The 19,305-nt window shown below is 42.1% G+C and overlaps 1 protein-coding gene across 3 annotated transcripts in view; it reads right to left on the bottom strand.

Moving 5' to 3' along the window:
• The window catches only part of tbc1d4 (TBC1 domain family, member 4), a 38,816-nt gene extending 23,403 nt beyond the window's left edge, over positions 1-15,413 (bottom strand). For all 3 annotated transcript variants that reach the window (XM_080412541.1, XM_080412543.1, XM_080412542.1), the window contains exons 1-7: positions 14,313-15,413; positions 5,397-5,522; positions 3,548-3,785; positions 3,019-3,263; positions 904-993; positions 386-490; positions 142-274 (exon numbers count right to left, since the gene is read on the bottom strand). In XM_080412541.1, the coding sequence (XP_080268667.1) occupies positions 142-274; positions 386-490; positions 904-993; positions 3,019-3,263; positions 3,548-3,785; positions 5,397-5,522; positions 14,313-14,699 (1,324 nt within the window). In that variant the 5' untranslated portion in view covers positions 14,700-15,413. The remainder of the gene's footprint in view (positions 1-141; positions 275-385; positions 491-903; positions 994-3,018; positions 3,264-3,547; positions 3,786-5,396; positions 5,523-14,312) is intronic.
• Between the last annotated feature and the right edge of the window lie 3,892 nt (positions 15,414-19,305).

Raw genomic sequence — 19,305 nt, 5'->3', positions numbered from 1 at the left:
ATGACCCTTGCAGGTAGACACTAAATGCATTCATGACATGTAGTCATGACTAAAGATAGTGAGAGTGGTATTTGTCAATGTACATTTGCACAAGTGGTTACAATTATTGTGTCCTTTCTGAGAGCAGTTCAAACAGCCTACCTTCGATCCTCTCGCACAGTTTGTGCAGGTTGTGCATGGGACAGGCTTCGCACAGCTGGATCTGCGTCGTGTTGCTCTGCAGGGCCTGTGCCGTACTGAAGGCCTGCTTCAGGGTCAGCATCACCTCGTCCACCTGGGACACACACAAACACAGTGGAAAAAGCTTGTAGTCACTGAAAACAGGGGCTTAAAGGTTAAAAGAAAGCCTGAGTTCCTCTCATTTTGCATGCTCCACACAACTCACCAGGGACTCACTGGCACACTGGAAGACATAGCAGACATACTGACTCGGACCAGTCTCTACGGGCTCCCGACAGATGAATCCAAAATGGTCGGTCTGCTTTACGCCCTGTATACATTTTGAAAACAATTAGAAAAAGAAACTAGCAAAGACTTCAATCACACTAGACCCTTGGGGGCTTTTGAATTCAGCCCCACAACGAGCATGGATGATAAAAGTGTACTAATGGGATCTCTACACTCTGCTAATGTACAGCTATGTTGTGATGCACAAACACACATCAATTATTGTTTATTATAGGTTTTCAGATTCTCCATAATGTTGAAATGCCAGTGGTAATCGATTCGCGAGAGCCAAACATGAGGCTGACTTGGTGACGACGAGCACTAATGCACAAGTAAACAAAAACAAAACAAAACAAAAAAAGAACACAGGTTTCTTCTGCAGAGAAGAGCTTGTCCTCTGAGTATGAATCTAGCTGGGAGAGGGGACACTTGTGACACTAGTGAAAACAAACTGACCTGAGAGCAGGACGAGATATCTTTGAAGACCTTTTCCAGCACAACAGTTTTACTGTCTGGACTGATGAGGTTCACTTCAAAACGCCCCACCTATGAAACACAGAACAGTATAGTACGATCAGAGGCAGAGAGACCACACATGCATGTACAGACAGACAGACAGAGAGAGAGAGAGAACAGTACAGTATGGTCAGAGGCAGAGAGACCACACATGCATGTACAGACAGACAGACAGACAGACAGACAGACAGACAGACAGACAGACAGACAGACAGACAGACAGACAGACAGACAGACAGAGAGAGAGAGAGAGAGACAGAGAGAGAGAGAGAGAGAGAGAGAGAGAGAGAACACACACACCCATTAGCACAAAGGGAGGTTAATAAGCAATCTGGCCTTCATGCATAGTTAATGTGGCAATTGTGGCATGATGTGGTACAGCAACTTTCAGGGACCCATTCAATGAAACACATACTGTAGAAACGCACATGCAAAAACAAGGTCAGTAGTCCGCAGAAATGATTTTTCCCTTAATTGACTGCAACAGGGAGTATTGTATTGAGCGCTGTGCTCTAGTTTTCTAAATTAGCTTCATGAGAAAATGGCCATAGTGTGCGAGGAATGGCAGCGACTGGCTATGATATGATTTATTTATTTTTTATCACTTATTCTTGTGCTTCACTTGACAAATATACATTTCTTAAGTAGCTGACAAGGTTTTTCACATTTTCTCCCCCCTGGGGGAATTTTTTTTTAAATGTTTGATGACTCATCCTGCACTTGGGTCCAATCCTCCAATTAAATAATGGTATAGAAGTTTTTTGGCCCGCAATTATTTATATAAAATCTATCTGTGGATCAAATCCCCCCTCTTCCCTATTTCTCCCATTCTTCCCTACAGTATGTAGTATGGGAGAAAACATTCTCTACCATACTACACTAAAACCCGGAAATACTCTCTACCTTGGTTTTCTCTTTTTAGTTGTTAATCTGTGTATATAAAATATATTTTTCTAAGCAAATATCTTAGTTACACCAACATTGTTCTTGTGAAGCAGTTTGTTTATGGTTATTTATTAAGATGATAAAGATCTCTAGTGTCATTTTGCAGCGCACTCATTTTAGCCAATAAATAGGTCATGTAGTTGCTCAGTATGATTGATATCACGTCTACAGCTGCTAATTTAAATCTTTGTTTTCAAAATGCGCTACTTCATACAATCCATCTGGCTGTGTCATGGGATCTTTATGTGAGAACCCAAAACAAACTGTCATCATGCAAGCAACAAAGCTTCAACAAATTCTACGATTGAGAGTTACTAACTCTTTATAAAGGGCAGTAACACAGAGTCTAGTAACTGACACCTGGTTTCACATTAAAATGATTTGCAGTACTGAGTCCTGAGGAGTCTAGGCTAAATGTAGGAGGAGATTGAATGACAAACAGTGCTGAAGCAAGCAAGCTTGTGTGAGTGTGAGTGTGAGTGTGAGTGTGTGTGTGTGTGTGTGTGTGTGTGTGTGTGTGTGTGTGTGTGTGTGTGTGTGTGTGTTTCTTGTGTGACATCAAGTGCATAGACCATCAAAACATACCACCAGTGAGTTTTAGAATTTACAGAGTCAATTAATCTCATTGTGGTTTAAGGGAACCAACAATTGGACACATCACAGCTCTCGCCTCTATTATAATTTTAACAAAAGCTGACGGTTGTCTATTAAGAGAGCAATTAAACACCTCAACATCACATCTGCCATCAAGCCCATGAACAAACAATACTGTACGTATTGTCTTCCAATCACTGGAATTCAAATGGAATTGATTCCTTGTGACTGCCGAAGCATGCAAGTGAATATGCAGAGTCACATGTTCGACCACGTTCCAATACAAATGTTGAGATGAGGCTCTTAGACCCCATGGGGATTCTCTACAGGCTGATGTGTGTACCTATCAGCCTTTGCTCTTCTTACAGTCAACTGGACTGTAAGAGAAGAAAGAAGTTCTACAGAATGATCAGTTTGAAACCAAGACGAGTAAACGCTACCATTATGTTATACGACTTGTGGCATTTTTTGTCGCATTGCTAGACAAGTGCGTCGCACATTGTTGTTTTGGTGTACCTGAAAGAGCATGGTGCGGTTCTTGTCTGTGTCGGAGGGCTGGACGTTGTTGGGCGCACTGGCGTGTCGACGTCGCGTGGGAGGGATCATGGCCCCATCTCTGGGCTTCCTCTGCACACTCCCTGCCAGGCTGCTGCAGCGCGTGCGGAACTCCTGCTGCTCCTCGTAACCAGAGTCCTCCAGGATGCACTCTGGGAAAGCTCCCCTCAGGCTGCTCTGGCTGGCGCTGCTGGAGAGGCCCTTACCTGAACCGCACACCAGCCTCACACGTTATGGTCATGGCTGCTGCTACAGAATATATGCCATTTTCTGATGATTTGTTGATATGCAAGTTTACATGGAAATATACAGTACTTTCACTGTACATGTTCATGTTAGGATGGATTAAATGCAGAGGTCAAATTATGTGTAAATGTACTTGGCAATAAATACACTTAAATTAACACTTATCTACCAGTAGCTGTTTCTGACGCTAAATCAATTAAAAAAAGCTGGCTTAAAACCCGTGCAACAAGGGGTTCATTCATACCTCCACCGTTCCACATGTCATCCACTCCGAGGCCGTTGGAACTATCCAGACTCTCATTCAGGACAGAGGACAGGGGGTCTACATCTCCCCCGACGATAAACTCCACCGGGTCATTTTCGATGGAGCTCCGTTGGCCGTTGAGCAAACGCAGGCGCTTGCGCTCCAACTCATGCTGGCGGAACTTATCGATGCAGTCATCGATGAGGGTGCCTGGAGCCTTTTTATGTCCAACTGTCACCTGGGGTTATTTTTATATCAGACGAATAGAAATGGATTCAGTTCACTTATCAGCAGGAAAGGTAAATAGTACACTACACTGTAACATTCTGAGAGTTACCGTAGTTTAACTCTGAGAGAGTCCAAATGGACCTGAAACAGTCAACTTGTACACTCTCAGGGCCACATTTTAACACGAAACTTTGCGCCATGGTGCATGGTGTTAAAGGAGAATTCCGGACAAATTAAGTGTTATCTTTGATGTCTCGTTACTCACCTACCGATGTGAAAAGTAGCGTTCTTTTTTTTCATATATTCCCCTGTCGTCATTTTTTAAACACCCTCCGTTGTTATAATGGGAGCCGCTGGGTTAGTGAAGTTCGTCTATTATAACCGATGCAATGTTATTTTTTTCTCTACTACGATTCATTGTAGAGTCTCATGATAGTCAAACATGCGCTGAAAATTCCTGCGAGCCTGCCGTTAATGGCGAACGATTTAACACTGGTTGCTTGTTTCTTCCAGAACCTGGCAACTCGTGTTGCCAGAATCTGGAAACAAGCAACCAGTGTTAAATCGTTCGCCATTGACGGCAGCCTCGCAGATAGTTTCAACGCATGTTTGACTATCATGAGACTCTACTATGAATACTAGTAGTGAAAAAAACAACTTTGCGTCGGTTATAATAGACGAACTTCACTAACCCAGCGGCTCCCATTATAACAACGGAGGGTGTTTAAAAAATGACGACAGGGGAATATATGAAAAAAAAGAACGCTACTTTTCACATCGGTAGGTGAGTAACGAGACATCAAAGATAACACTTAATTTGTCCGGAATTCTCCTTTAACTTAACAGCGTAATAGCTATTTAAAGGACGCTAAATGTGGCCTCTACAGTAAGTGTCTGCGCCCGGTGCTAAGGGCCCTGAATTAGTCATAGGTGTGTTTTGGGCATTACATTCATAAAACCTGCCGGGCACGTTGTGAGCTTGTGGATATTTTTGTTGCATATGGCACGCAACTACTGCAAATGAGGCATACGTACACTGTATTTATTTCCATCACCGCTCATCTAACGTTTTCTTTTAATTCATAGTGTCCGATGTTTTGCTGCCGAAGATTTGCTGCTCCATTCACTTCTTGGTTAACTTATTACTTAAAAATGCTGTATCTCGGCTCCTGTGTACTTTTCTTTTTTTTACTATGTATTTTTGGCCGAGACATGCTGTTTTCAAAGGCGTATAAAAGCGAACGGGAGGTCGCGATGTTTTTTGTTTTTTTTTGCGGAAGCACAGTGAAACCCTCTGTGATTAGCAACCATCAGGGGATCGATCATACTGGAGATAAATATTCTGTGACTAGTTCAAAAGGTAAGAAAATCGCTGGCAGTGGGTGCACGCAGCTAGAAATAAGTCTGTCAGTGAAAGAGTTAAGACCAACACGCCCCCACGCGCAAAAGTGATTTGGTATCAAGACAACGTGGGCGCAAAGCACTTGCATCGTGGGGATGGCACCATAGCACTCGACGCTAAACCGGTTTAGCGCCGTCTTAGATAGAACATAGGACCCTTACAGTTAAATTACCTCTCAGGATTCTACTATATACGTAAGATGTGCTTAATGGGTTCTACCTTGCCGCAGTAGAGCACCTCAAACTTCTGGGAGTTGTAGAAGGCCTCATCCGTCTCCTGCTTGGGTTTATCTTCCTTCAGTGCTGATTTGGATGCCTGGCGAATAGTACTGATCACCTCTGGAACCTGAGAGACAGGGGGAAGTACATGAAGGTGAGATTAAAATGATAAATGAGGTACAATTTTAAAAGACAAATGAAAGCAAACAGGAATTATAGTCAAGTCAGGTTTATTTATATACTGGAGCACATTTCATACGACAGGTGTAGACTCTCTGTTGTTATAAACACAGCACCAGAGGTGGAGCACATTTATGAGAATAGTTTAACATAAGTTCTCTTCAGTAGGTTTGCAGGAAAGGATAGCAAAATAAAACAACAAAATGCTACTTTAAATGCTACATGCTCCTTACTTTGCCTGAATTTACATACTTTTTATATGCTGGATGTTTTCACCTGCACAAGAAGCATTTCTGCCTTCTGTAGTGCCATCTATCCATTGCTAATGTTTAATTATGCACCTTATGTATACTGGACTTTGTATATTTGATTTGACCGTGCCTTCCTGCTATTTGTTTTGTGTTTCTTTCTTCTCTATTTTCTATTCTAACTCTTCCTGTAACTGCAAAGTTGAGCTTGTACAAAAAGGAATTTCACCCACTATTGTACACCTGTAAGAGTGCATGATGTGACAATAAAGTTGATTCTGATTCTATATATCGAATTACAGGTTGCCCGATCTCAAAAGACTAACTTGTAAAGCCTAAATAAAGGATAACTGAATAGAATACATAATCTCAATAAAATAGTCTCAATTAAAATAGGCATGGCCATTTGGGAGTGTTTGACCCCTTATACAATAAGGACTTGAAAGTAGTGCAAGTCACCTGGGTGGCAATGTACTGCAGATACACAGTAAAAGCCTTACATGTCCATTTTTACTCTCATAGTTAACCACACTAACCCAGGCGTCCCTATTTTGGGAATGTCATTAGGGCTAAAATTAGCAAAAATAGCCTAAGCCTATATACTTAATAATTCATACTGAAAATAGGCAATCTACAAGCTCACAACGTGTTGCAACTCAACGCAAACTTGTAGAATGGCTATTTCTCCATGTGACATCGTTGTACAACAAAGTATAGAAAAGATTTAAGTGGTTAGACTAACACTCAAGTTCTTACTTTGTATAAGCATATAAAAAGACTGGACATGGTCAGATCTAAAGCTATTTGTATAGTCGAATTGCTATTGATTTGCACTTGAGATGTGGTCTGGCTGCCGGGTATGTCGTCGTAAACAGAAAGGTTTTCTGAGTGTACAGTTTTTCTAATAACTTGAAATAGTTGAAGGCCAACAGAATAGCACACATTTTCACTGTAACAAAGGACTAGTCAACAAAGGACAGGCCAAACAGCATAATGTTGTCAGAACTGGGAGAAAGGCCAGGGAACGCCCAGGCTCATTACTGACTCAAGACAAAACAGACCTAGGCTAGAAGAAACAAGAGAACTGAAGGTCAGCCGCACTGCTTCTGCTTCCCTGCTACACAAACTGAAAGTGCAGACTGTTGCATCCATGCCAGAGAGCACAGGGAAATTCTTTGAATCGAGTCAAGGAAGGAAGGTAAACGGCACAAGTCAAGGCAGAGAATATAAGACTTCTCTGGGCCATTCTTTAGCAATACTGTGGAATGTGTGAACTGTGATTCCACTTCTTCATTCATTTGTCCCTCATTTGTCTTGGTTTGTCAGACAGGACAGAACAGAGACAGGAAATCTAGCGAGGACAGAGGGGGAAAGACATGCGACACGTGCAGGTCTCCAGCCGGAAGTGAACCGGGGACGTTGCGATTATGCAGTTGATGCAGTATCCGGTCAGCTACCGGCGCGTGCCCCTTCAAAACATTTTCACTCCTGTAGATGAAATGAGAAAGGTCTGACGTCAAGAGACCACAGAATCAATACACTCTTGATTTAGCAGGCACAGCGGAAGAGAAGGGAGACACTCGTTGACACTCGCTCCTTAAAAAGCAAGAGTGATCTGAGCCAAGGTTAACTGAATAACTTGTTTTAGCACCAATGAGCGCTAAAACAAACAGCTGCTCTGCATTCTGCACACAAATCTATCACAGTATCTGATAACAACTACAGGTGGCCTGTTGCGCAAATATGCTTTGGTTTTAGAGGAAGAGAAATTACGTAACAACTACAAAACTGCACTCTTCTGAGTGCAGATCTTTGCCAGGCAACATACGCTGCAACTTTATGCATTTGTGCATGCCCAGTGCTTTTGGACGTGTGCTCTATAGAGGCCCGTCAACATGCGGGTTGATTGGATGTTGCATTAGTGATATATAGCATTTTTTGTATCAAAACCCTGTTTGATGGTCATTGTCACATGACTCACCAAACTATTATGGTGAAAATAAAATAACATTTCTGCAATAAACAGTGACATTTGTAGCATTTGTTTTGCCCCCTAGGGATGTAAGTGATGTCGCTTTTGGCTCTCTGCTGTTTAGAGGCCCCTCGATGTGTAATTCAAATTCGGGGTAGATCGGTTCAAGATCTTTGGCATTTTTTGGAAGGCAATCATAGCCAATCAGAATGGAATATGAAAAATCAGAATGATACATGTTGATCACAAATCCCCAGAGATGATGTGTACCAATCTTTGTTAGTTTTGGACAAAATCTGCAGAAGTAAAATGTTTGTTTTGAATAAAAGGTTACGCGGAAATGGCCGTGATCCAAGGAACCCAGGCAGGAAAAATGTTTTGACCTATGAGTATAGGCCAAAACGTAGAGTGGGCTATTATAGTGCCACCATTAGACTGATTTGAAATATTTGGGGTAGAGGTTCTTCCTTGACCTGGCGAGTGAGCGTACGTGTAATATTTGACACAAATTGGTCCAGTGGTGAGCGAGAACAGCTTTACACATACAGATGGACACACTCACAGCCACCCACATGGACAGGGGTGAAAACATAATCTTCCTGCCTTTCGAAGATCAAAATGCCTCAATCCTACTCTGATGGTATGAGCATAGCAATACAGAATGCAGGAAATAATACAGGAAAAGGTAGGGAAACAGAAATCTCCAGTAAAAGGTGAATGAGAGTTTTTGTGTGGGAAAAATAAAATGCACCCCCCCATCTACACACAAGAAGCCAATTCATCCAAACGAGACAGGGAGATCAAATATTTTGCCTGACCGACTCCATGTTGTTGCTGTGGCTACTTGGGCCATTTTAAGGTCAAACATTTAAAGTGCCTGCCTTCCCCAGAGCATGCAGGGCTCGAGACAGAGGAGTGCTTTAAGATACCGAGAAAAGGGGAGTACATCATGTACATATACTAAACCATCTCTCTTTGCTGACACAAAGATCTGACTTGTCGAAGTAAAAGTAAGGGTGTGGTTACGTTGCATTCTGTCAACTGGCTTATTTCCCAGGAGTACTTGAAGTTTTCCAGTCAATATCTGGAGATCACAGCTAGACACAGGCTGTAAGACAAGACTCACACCCAAACATGTTATTAAGAATTACCACTGGAAAAAGAAAACAAGCTAGGCTACATTTTGGGTTTCCCTTAAACCTGATTTATGCTTCAGCGACAAAGTATGGCGTGACGTGTCACTCGACAAAAATTATGTATAATCAACTGAAGAAAGTGTTATGTCGTGTTGAAAGAACGTTGTGAGTGACACGTTGCATGACTCTGTCTCAGAAGCATAAATCAGGCTTTATAGGACATAATAGTCGAACTACATGCACAAAATATGGTGGCATCAGGAAAAATTGTCCTTAGATTGTCTGTGCGAGTTCTACTGTGTGCTCCTCTGTCTGACGAAATAATCAAATACATTAAGTGCAGCATAAAAATAGTAATAATCATAAATCTGCTAAACTTAACATAATTACACAAACAAGTAACTTATTTGGTTACTTCGAGCTTGTGAAATTAAATGCTTCCAAAAACAGATCAGTTTAATGTTATATGCCATCAAGATAATGCAGAGAACCCTGTCGGGGAAATCACAGTCAAGGCAACAAAGCACTGTGTTATGTCTTGCACCACTTTGCCGTTGATATAAACATGACACATGGTGTCAGCTTAACATTTAACAACCCAGGTGTATTATTCATAAGTAAGATGACGCCACAGCAGCATTTGATCTGATTAATTATTTGCAGTAAACCGAATACAAGGACAGTGGAGGCAAGGGCAGAAACAGAGGCAAAAATGGTGTGTAACAACAAAGGAACAGCGAGAGCTGCGTTAAAAATGTGTTCAAATGCATCCTCTCACTGCAAATGTTCCCCTGGTTGTCTTTAGTGCCAACCTGCACCCACGCGATTCTCTCCCTTTAAGCTTAAGAGAACATAAGCACAAGGAATGGCAGAGCCGTGAATGCCTTTAGTAAGTAGTTTATCTCTCTTTACTTCCTTACAATAGGCCTAATGGTTGTTCTTTCTACCTTTATCAACACCATCATGCCACTTCACAGGGAAACTCAAAACCCACAAGGTTTCTCTACAGAACCTGTAATTAACCAAATGAGACTTTTTCAACATCACTGGTTTATTGTTTTCAGTATAATGAGGTTGGAAATAAAGGCTGAGGAAGAGAGAATTCTTGTGTATGAGACCAAAGGGCCATCCAAAATTCACAATAATTAAAATAAAGCACCAACCGTGTACAGTACTAGTGCTACTGAAACTAATACAACAAAATCAAATCCTGTTGCCAAAGTTAATTCATCCAGAGTTAAAACCTCAAAGACATTTTTAATGAGCAAAAACTACACTACATACATACTGTACAGAGATTCCTGGAATGTATAAGCGTGATTGCCTTCGCTTAAGTAAACTTAAGCACCTTACACTAAGCACAAGAAAGATCTTGCTTACTTCTTGTGTCCATTGTTTAAGAAAGATATGATTTATCCCCCAATGTGTACTAACTAACTACTGTAGCTACTAGCCACCCTAAACAAAGAGGCAAGTTGGCCAATGTAAGATAAGTAATCCCCGTCATTTGTAGCATAGTGAGAAATTTAAAAAAATTGTCTTTTGCACCTTAGCCACAATGGGAAAATGATGTTCACAGAAAACATATATTAAATGCTGAATTGAGGTTAAAGACATGTTGTTTTGGGAAATAGCTGACAAGTCAAACAAGTCGATTTTCTCAACAAAGAATACTTTTTGTCTGATGGTGGTGTCAGACTCACTGCCCTGTGTAGGTAGGGAGGACCTTAAACGCACCTGTTTTACGGCATGCTTCCAGCTGCACCTCAAAACAGTCACAACACCCACTCAGTGCTTTTCCACCTGTCTGAGTGGACACACCAGAGGAGGCAAGATGACAAACATCTTGTCCCAAGTCAACACAAAACAATAAGACACAGGCTCCCGTCTCACCCTGATGAGGGTCAAAAGCTCATATCAGACAGAAAGTTCTCTCTACATACCTTTGCACAGATTATTCATCTTACTGTGGCCTACAGGTTTTGTATCATATAACTATTAACACGTTCAACTTGGTGTCCCTATTAGCGCATGTCCATTATAGGTGAACATTTTCACAAATAATTCAAATGTTTTCAAAACCTTTCAAAAAAGAAAAGCTAAAATAGGAGATCTATAAGCCCACAACGTATCAGAAATAGAGACTTGCGTGTCATTCACTATATTCAAATACAGCAAATAGGATAAACACTGAATTTTTGAATACAATTTGTATGGCTTTGGACAAATTGGTTTGCATTTGGGGAAATCCACCACTGTAGAGTCGACAAAAACTAGAAAAAGAAAAATAAATACTCTGATTTACACTCTGTGACAGCAGTACTCAGGTTACAAAGTCCACCGTCCTACCGTCCATACATCATGTCATGTGTCAAGCTTGGTTCTCTTTATTCGTATATTGGCAGAAGAGGCTTCTTCAGGTTCACAAATACTGACCACACTAGGATTGGTAAATAAAATGGTAAGGTTTCCAGAGGAGATTGTGTGCACAATACATCTTGTACCTGTATTTAGCCCAGGTGCTGGACATCAAGGCAAGAATCAAGAAGGTGAAACTAGATTTTTGCCTGATGAAGACCTATAAGGTCGAAACTTTGCGCCATTAATAAAATACGTTTTGGGAGCTTTAAACCAGTGTGCGGATGTTTTACCTTCTCCTAAATTAAATGGTAACCCATTTGAGTTTTTCCATGGACAACAAGCAGTGGTTACTCTTTCAAACTGTAAGCCATGGCTTAATAGGCAAATTTGGCTTGTGAAATTTGGCATTTCACAAGCATACTATATAGTTATCTTCAGTGGCCAGTCAGGCTCTTCATTGTTGCCCTCACTTGGCTATTTGACAATCTGCTAGTGTCACTGGGTCCCTTATGGCACCGGCTCAAAAAATGATTTTGGAACACAGCAGGGAGTAACTCAGTCAGAGGTCTTGGGAACGGGAGAGATTCAACAGTGGTCCTGTTCCAAGTCAGAGCACAGGGGAAAAGCCGGTGGAAACAGTTTAGACTGCAGACAACCTCAATCTGTCCATCACGGAATTAATACTGGCATGAATGCAGTGAGTCAATGTTCTATTTGTACCTGCGCTGCTATGCCAAGATCTAAGTGAGTATCTCAGACTGTGAGTCAGGTAAAAGGTTACAACCTAATGCCAAATGGCAGTCTGGTCTTTGTGGTACCAAGGAAGAGTGGGCACCTCAGTGATAAATTGGCTATTTTTTCCAAAATGTAAAACAATAAAGTATTTGGAAAATGTTTTAAGTAAAGTAAAGTATACATGATTAGATAGAACATGCTTAAACATTCGTCAATTAAGGTCTAATATTTCTACAATTGCTACAAAACTTCATTTTGGGGCATCAACAAGAGGTTGAAGGACAACATTTGGTCTGATAATGATGTACCATGCATGTTCACATAGTGTATTTACATTACTTAAGACCATTTTTCAAATATATATATTTTTTACATTTTGGACAAAATAGCCAATTTTACATCGAGGTGTCCAGATGCCCCTAGTGCCCACCTATCCTGTATCCCTTGGTGTGTGTGTGTGTGTGTGTGTGTGTGTGTGTGTGTGTGTGTGTGTGTGTGTGTGTGTGTGGCACTAAATGTATTAGTGCTGCAATGCACTGATTTTCAAAGTTCAACAAACCAGATTTGTGCCCGCCGATGGCATGAAGTTTAAAGCACTTTCCTTCCTCCCATGCCTCCAAAGGAAACGCACCACAAGGCATGGTACTTTCATGCAAAGCTTATTGTCTGTCAGCAGTTGTTCACATTGGACTTTATTGTGCCCAATTGGTTACATAATATAATTGCGTTCCATGAATCATTCCTCCTGTCAAGTGAGCCCCTTTCTTCAGCAAGACATCCTCTGACAGCCAACCAGACTTAACCTTTCATATCTTATCGACTGATGGAACAAATATGCCTTCAAGCTTTATACACTCTATACCCCTGTCAACTACCGAAAGCTAATAATAGATTCACAAGCATGACCCTCTCCTCCTATCCCTCTGCCTAAAAATAAAGTAATACTGTGGTGTAACTTAAAAATAACATAAAAGTACATCAGCAAAAATAACTTGATTTCACAAACTGGCGTACACAGATTTTGCTGTGTAATGTTCTGCTCTGTGACAGTGACAGTGTGGAGTACGGTTCTCATTGGATGAAGGTGCATTCCTTGTGTTCCATCCTGCACGTGTTGCTACAGTAGCAGCTGAGCTACCAAACCAGTTTTTCTTGCGTAACAACACACAGACTGAGGTGACTTTGTTACATCCATAGTATACATTCATGTCTGAAAAGAGAGAGTCGGCCTTAAACATTAATCTGTCTCAAAACATGTTGCCCCTACTCTTCTCAGCTTTCAGCAGTAGACAAATGGTGGACTCTGGTCTTGCACCTACCACAGGAAACTTCATACTGACTTTTAATATCCTTAAAATATGTGGCTATTGCTATATGTTTGCATAAAAGCAATATTTGCTGGTTCAAATGGAAAAGCATGACAGTTTGACTGATTGAAGTTTAGTTGTGTTCCTGATCTTGACATGGCTCCTCACCACGTGATGCATGTATAAAAAACAGAATAAACATGCATAGAAGCCTTGCACCATACATGTTATTAACCACGTGTTCATTCTCTCTCCCTCACACACACTCCTAGCCATGGTTCACATGACGACAGTCATGTTTCAGGGCTAACACACTCCCAGACACACACACACACACACACACACACACACACACACACACAGACACAGACACACGCACAGGCAGCTGCTTCAGTACAGTCTTGTCTTGTTATGTTTCATACCAAGCATTTCTGCTGAGAATGCTTGCATACAGACAGACTGCATGCTATCTACTCCCACCTTATTGAATTTCAAATGTGTAAAAGATATTTGTTACTCATTTATTAAGCACTGGTGATCAGTGCAGAGAAAGTTGCCGATTCAATATTGTGAGTGTGGTGCCAGGGATTCCCTACAAGGGGAACATAGGGGTAGATTAACTTTTCAATAAATCCAGGGTGCCCAGTTGCCCACTGCATTATCCATACAAACAAATGGGTGGCCTAAATACTGTTAATACCAAAAACAAACATCTTTTGTCCTCTCAGTAATCTCCCCAGCGCATTGGCCTATATGAAATTTCCTTCTTGAGATACACATCCTGGTTTTGCATGACATTGACATCACTTTTGGTACGAATTAGTTCATTTAAACACTACCATAATGAAAATAAAGCAAAGCCACAGGCAATGGCTTACACTTCCAATTGTCCCACGTGTGTTGCATGTAGGCCTATTATTGTTGCGAGCCACATTTGATGAAACGTAGACTTTCATCCTGTACTGGGGAAATCCCTACCTGGTTGGGGTCACAGGCCTTGAAGACGTGACAGGACATCTCGGACTCGGGATTGTCAGGCTGGGCGCGGATAAGGTAGGCGAAATACGTCTGGTCGTTGCTGTTGTGAATGAATCGAAAGATGAACTGCACTTTGTGCTCGAATATGAAGACCGACGAGTTGGCGTTGTTGCAGGGGACGCATCGGATGACCGGGGGGTTGAGCACCAGCTGGACCTCTCTGGCCTGGACGGGACCACTGGAGTCGTTCGTCTTCTCGCTCTTCCTGCGGATCTCCGCCACCAGCCACGGCAGCATGGGCAAGGTGGACCGTCTGTCCAGCGAGGACCAGCCGATGTACCATAGATTGAATCTGTGGACCTTCGCCTTTTCATCCTGACACTCCATGTCGTCGGCCCACAACAACAACAACAGCAGCTCTGTGTCTGAAGGTTTGATGACAGCGATGCCAAACTGTCTTGCTCACTGAGAGAACTTGGATCAAGGCTGTGTTCAAAGATGACGCCAGGCTATCATTTCATTTTCGTAAAGTGCATATTACCCGAATAGGTGACCTGATCCAGAGCTCCACGTTTGTGCCGACTATGTGACAACAGTCATCACGTCCATGTCCCAGAGGAAAGTTACAGCAACAAAGGCGAACATGTGCTCATCAACAGTCAGGAACAGCGCAGTCCTTCACCCAGCACACCAAAACCTCTCAGGATTTTGTGTTATTATTTTTTCCAGGGTGACATTATGTACTTATAATTTGGTCATCTTAATTACAACTCTCTCTCTCTCTCTCTGCTCTGGCGATTAGCTATAGGAATGAGTCAATGTGAGTGAAACAAAGCCCAAGTTTCACAGCTTGCCTGCAGCTAGAACGTGGCGCTGGCAGCAGCCTCCAGTGTAAACAAAAAATGTGACTTCTTGAAAGCCTTTCTCTCTCTTCTAAACGAGCGTAGAACTGGACGGAGTGAATATAGTTCTAGTTCTAGTTTAACATCCCGCCGTGGACCATCCCTGGCTATTGTCTGTGCCCGTAGACTAGTGCAGAAGACATCATTTGATGCTTGTTTATCGCGTTGCTGCAGTCTGTCTCCCCTCTCTGTGTGATCCATTCCCTTCATCCACAACGCCGCCTTGCAGGAGGAGTGGCCGGAGCGCGCTACGAACCCGCCCACCCCGCTGCATGCATGTGCACGACAAGTGGCTTGCTTGTGCACATGTTTTTTTGTTTTTCAAGTGACAGGACCAGTGGTGGAAAAAGTACTCAAATGTTTTACTTTAAGTATCAATGCTGCAATATAGAAATACTCTGTTACAAGTAAAAGTCCAGAATTCAAAATGTACTTGAGTAGAAGTGGAAAAAGTGCTCAATTTCTTTAAGTAGCAATACCACATTATAAGAATACTCTGTTACAAGTAAAAGGCCTGTGTTCAAAATGTTACTTGAGTAAAAGATGAAAAGTACTGGCATCAAAATATACTTAAAGTACCAAAAGTAAAAGTACTAAAATGTTTGAAAATAGCAGATCTACAAGCTCGATGCGACGCGTTGTGAGCTTGTAGATCTGCTATTTTCAAATAGCCTATGTATAAATAGGGCTGAAGTGGCTATTTATATATAATAATGTATATCTGCAAAGTAACTAGTAACTAAGTTTTCAAAAAATTGTAGTGGAGTAAAAGTGCAATATTTGCCTCTGAGATGTAGTGGAGTAGAAGTAAAAGTATTGGAAATTGGAAATACTCAAGTAAAGTACAAATACCTCAAAATTGTACTTAAGTACAGTATTTGAGTAAATGTACTTAGTTACTTTACACCACTGGTCTCAGGGCCACTGGCAACAACAGACTGCTAAAAAGTGTCTTTCCCCGTGTATATTCACCTGTTTCCTAGGCTGTGTGTTTTCCACTTTTTTTTCGATTTGATCCAATGAAATCCAATGAAACTGGTCAGATGACCAATGATATCCAATGAAATTGACAGGAAGTGGAAAACACACAGCCTAGGAAACAGGTGAATATGTCACAGGGAAATTGGCATTCCAGGGAAATTGAAAGAGGAGCGCTCGCTTTTAGGCGCGGGGCTTCGGCGCGAGGCGGGGCTTTTCGAGACAGGGTTTTTTACGCGAGGCTCGCGAGGAGGAGGAGGCGCGAGGCGGGGCTTTGATACGAGGCAGCACAAGGAGGAGGAGGAGGAGCAGGCACAAAGCGGGGCTTTGATACGAGGCGGCGCGAGGAGGAGGAGGAGGCGCGAGGCGGGGCTTTGATGGAGGCCGACCTAGCTTTTGTTGTTCCCCCCACATAGCAACCAGGAAGCTACGCTAGGGGAACGCTGAACACGCGTTCACACGCACACGTGATAATAGTTATTGTCCATGACGGAGGCGCGCCGACTCAGCAGAGCTTGAGGCCGAGGAGGCGCGCGAGTGCCCGCGCCGACCGTCCGAAGGTCTGCTAGTCGAATCTGCGCCGTCCGAGTTGTGAACCGATAGGGGGAGAATAGATCTTTTCATGGGTTACAGTCTATGGTTACTATCCAGTGTCCACGACGACACACATGTGTGTGTGTGCGTGTGTGCGTGTGCGTGTGCATGTGTGCGCATGCACACACGCACACGCGTGCACATGCACATGCACACACGCATGTGCATGCGTGTGGCTTGCATTCATTGCCCTCTAGTGTTGGTTATACAGAATTGCCTGGGTGGGTGGTAAAAACAAGCGCTCCTTTTTCAATTTCCCTGGAATGCCAATTTCCCTGTTACATATACATAATCAGGCACATGAACAATCTGACAAGAATAAAAAATAAAAATAAAAAAAAGGAAATGCTACCCCCCCTTCACACCTCCCCTCTCCTGTCTTTCTCTTGCACTTTAATTGAACTGTTAAACAAAAACTAAACTAACTGTTAAACTTAACTGCTGTATATAGAATATAGGCTACTGTGAAGTTGTTTACAAAAGTAAAGTGGCAGCTATATAAAAACGCTGATATGCTTTTATTGTTTTTATTATTATCATCCTACAAGTGTAAAACTACTGACTTTTTTTTGCTCTTGTGTTTTCACTCTTTTTTTGTTCTTGACTTATTATACAGACTATTAGGCTGCTGCATTGTCTGAAGAAAGCTTCACCTGTATACAAGATGTAACAATCAAACTGAACCTTGAACAACCTTATGACCCATGCCTAGGGAAAGTAAACCATGGAACATAGCAAAAACAAGGGAGACGCAGTGTAAAAAGTAACTTTAGTGTTAATTAATGATCAAAAGACAAATCAAACAAACTAGAAATAAAGAGATGAGGTGTGGAAATCAGTAGTCAGTAATGTAATGCGTGTATTGATGAGTGGATGGTGTAGTGTGGGTGCGAGTGTTGTATGTATTAACATACATGTTGGAAGGCGTGCGGGTCAGATGGTGCAGGAGAAGACATGGATCTGCCACAAGAACGGGGAGCAGGCTTTTTAAAGGGGCGTGAGCACTCGAGCCCAGGTGCACGCCAATTAGCCTGATGACCTGCACCACTCTGCTCCCCAAATCCTAGGAACCAAATAGAAACAACAATTAGAAGGGCCAAGCAAACACAACTCATAACCACATAACCTAAGTGAAACATATGAAGGTGAAATACATATAGCAACTACACGACATATAACCTTTGATTGATTGATTGATGTACTTTATTTAGTAAGACATGAGAACAACAGTACATGGAAGTACAAATTCACAATACAAGGTCTACTAAACTGGAAGACTCATAAAGCACTAAGCTTGTTTAAAATGAGATCCCCATGCACACAAATCATGATGACATATAAGAGACAGACAGATATACACACTACTATACAGAACGTCATACAATCAGCTTACAGGTTACTGGTATGAATGTATGAATGAGAAGAAAAAAAAGGGGAGGGGGGGTGGGTGGGGGTAGGTTAAGACTTAGACAGGGGCCATTTTCGAATTGCAGCCTCCTGAAGGTGTATCTTTAGGGCAGTTTTGAAAGTGAGTAGGGTTTTATACTCCTTTACTCCTTTTGGTAGGGCATTCCACATTTTTGTTGAATAGCATGAGAACGAGTTCATTCCCTTTGTTGAGACAAATCTGGGTTGAACATGATTCGTGGAGCTGCCTCTGGTGTTATGTTCGTGGACTTCATTAACGCTTTGGAAGTATTTTGACAAATACAGGGGGATCCCAATGTTGTGGTGTATCTTGAAGACCAGGCCCATAGAGTACAGAAGTCCTGACGTCACTCGTTCATCCCCAGGTTCGTAAAGTAATTTCGCTATGGAGAATAACATTGGGTCATCATAGAATCGTCTCATATAAGAATTGTGGTCCAAAAATAAACAAACTGTCTCGGCGATATTGTCAGGGAGGAGGTTCTGTATCGTTTATGATAGTCAGTCACTTATATTTGATACAGTCTGTTTCTGGCGAAAATTTTACTAATTCGGCGGAAGTAACATTAGCGTTTTCTCACCGTCAGTTGATGCTTCATATCCATAAGAGTAAAACCGCCGGGGTCATTCGTTTATTTTTGGAACACAGTTCTTATATTCAGAATGGGGGTGGAAAACCGCGAACCAGGTAGACAAACCTAGGATGTGTAAATTACGTCAGACTTCGGTGCTCTATTGCAAGTTGCTGTACTCTGTCCTCAACCCTAAGCCATCCAATCCTAGCAAAATGAGCAGGGGTTAGATGGGTTTTGTGATTGAGGCCAAGAAGTAGCCTTACTAGTTTGTTTTGGGGTGTTTGGAGCCTTGTTTTTAAGGCCTTGGTGGTGTTGTGATACCATGAGGAGCATGCATAATCGTAATAACCTTGTATGAGGGCCCCTGCAAGAATCTTCAGAGTATTCTTACTGACTAGACGGCCAATCCTATACAAAAAGCGTGTTCTTTGGTTGACCTTTTTGATCACTCTTTCGGCCATTTTGTCACCGGAGAGGTTTGCCTCCAAGATGGAACCCAGGTAGGTAATTTCCTCC

This window comes from Gymnoscopelus braueri (genome assembly GCF_963280865.1).
Source record: "Gymnoscopelus braueri genome assembly, chromosome: 18".
Taxonomy (NCBI): Eukaryota; Metazoa; Chordata; class Actinopteri; order Myctophiformes; family Myctophidae; genus Gymnoscopelus; species Gymnoscopelus braueri.
Note: the sequence above shows the minus strand (reverse complement) of the source record. Positions and strands in the feature narration are given on the sequence as shown.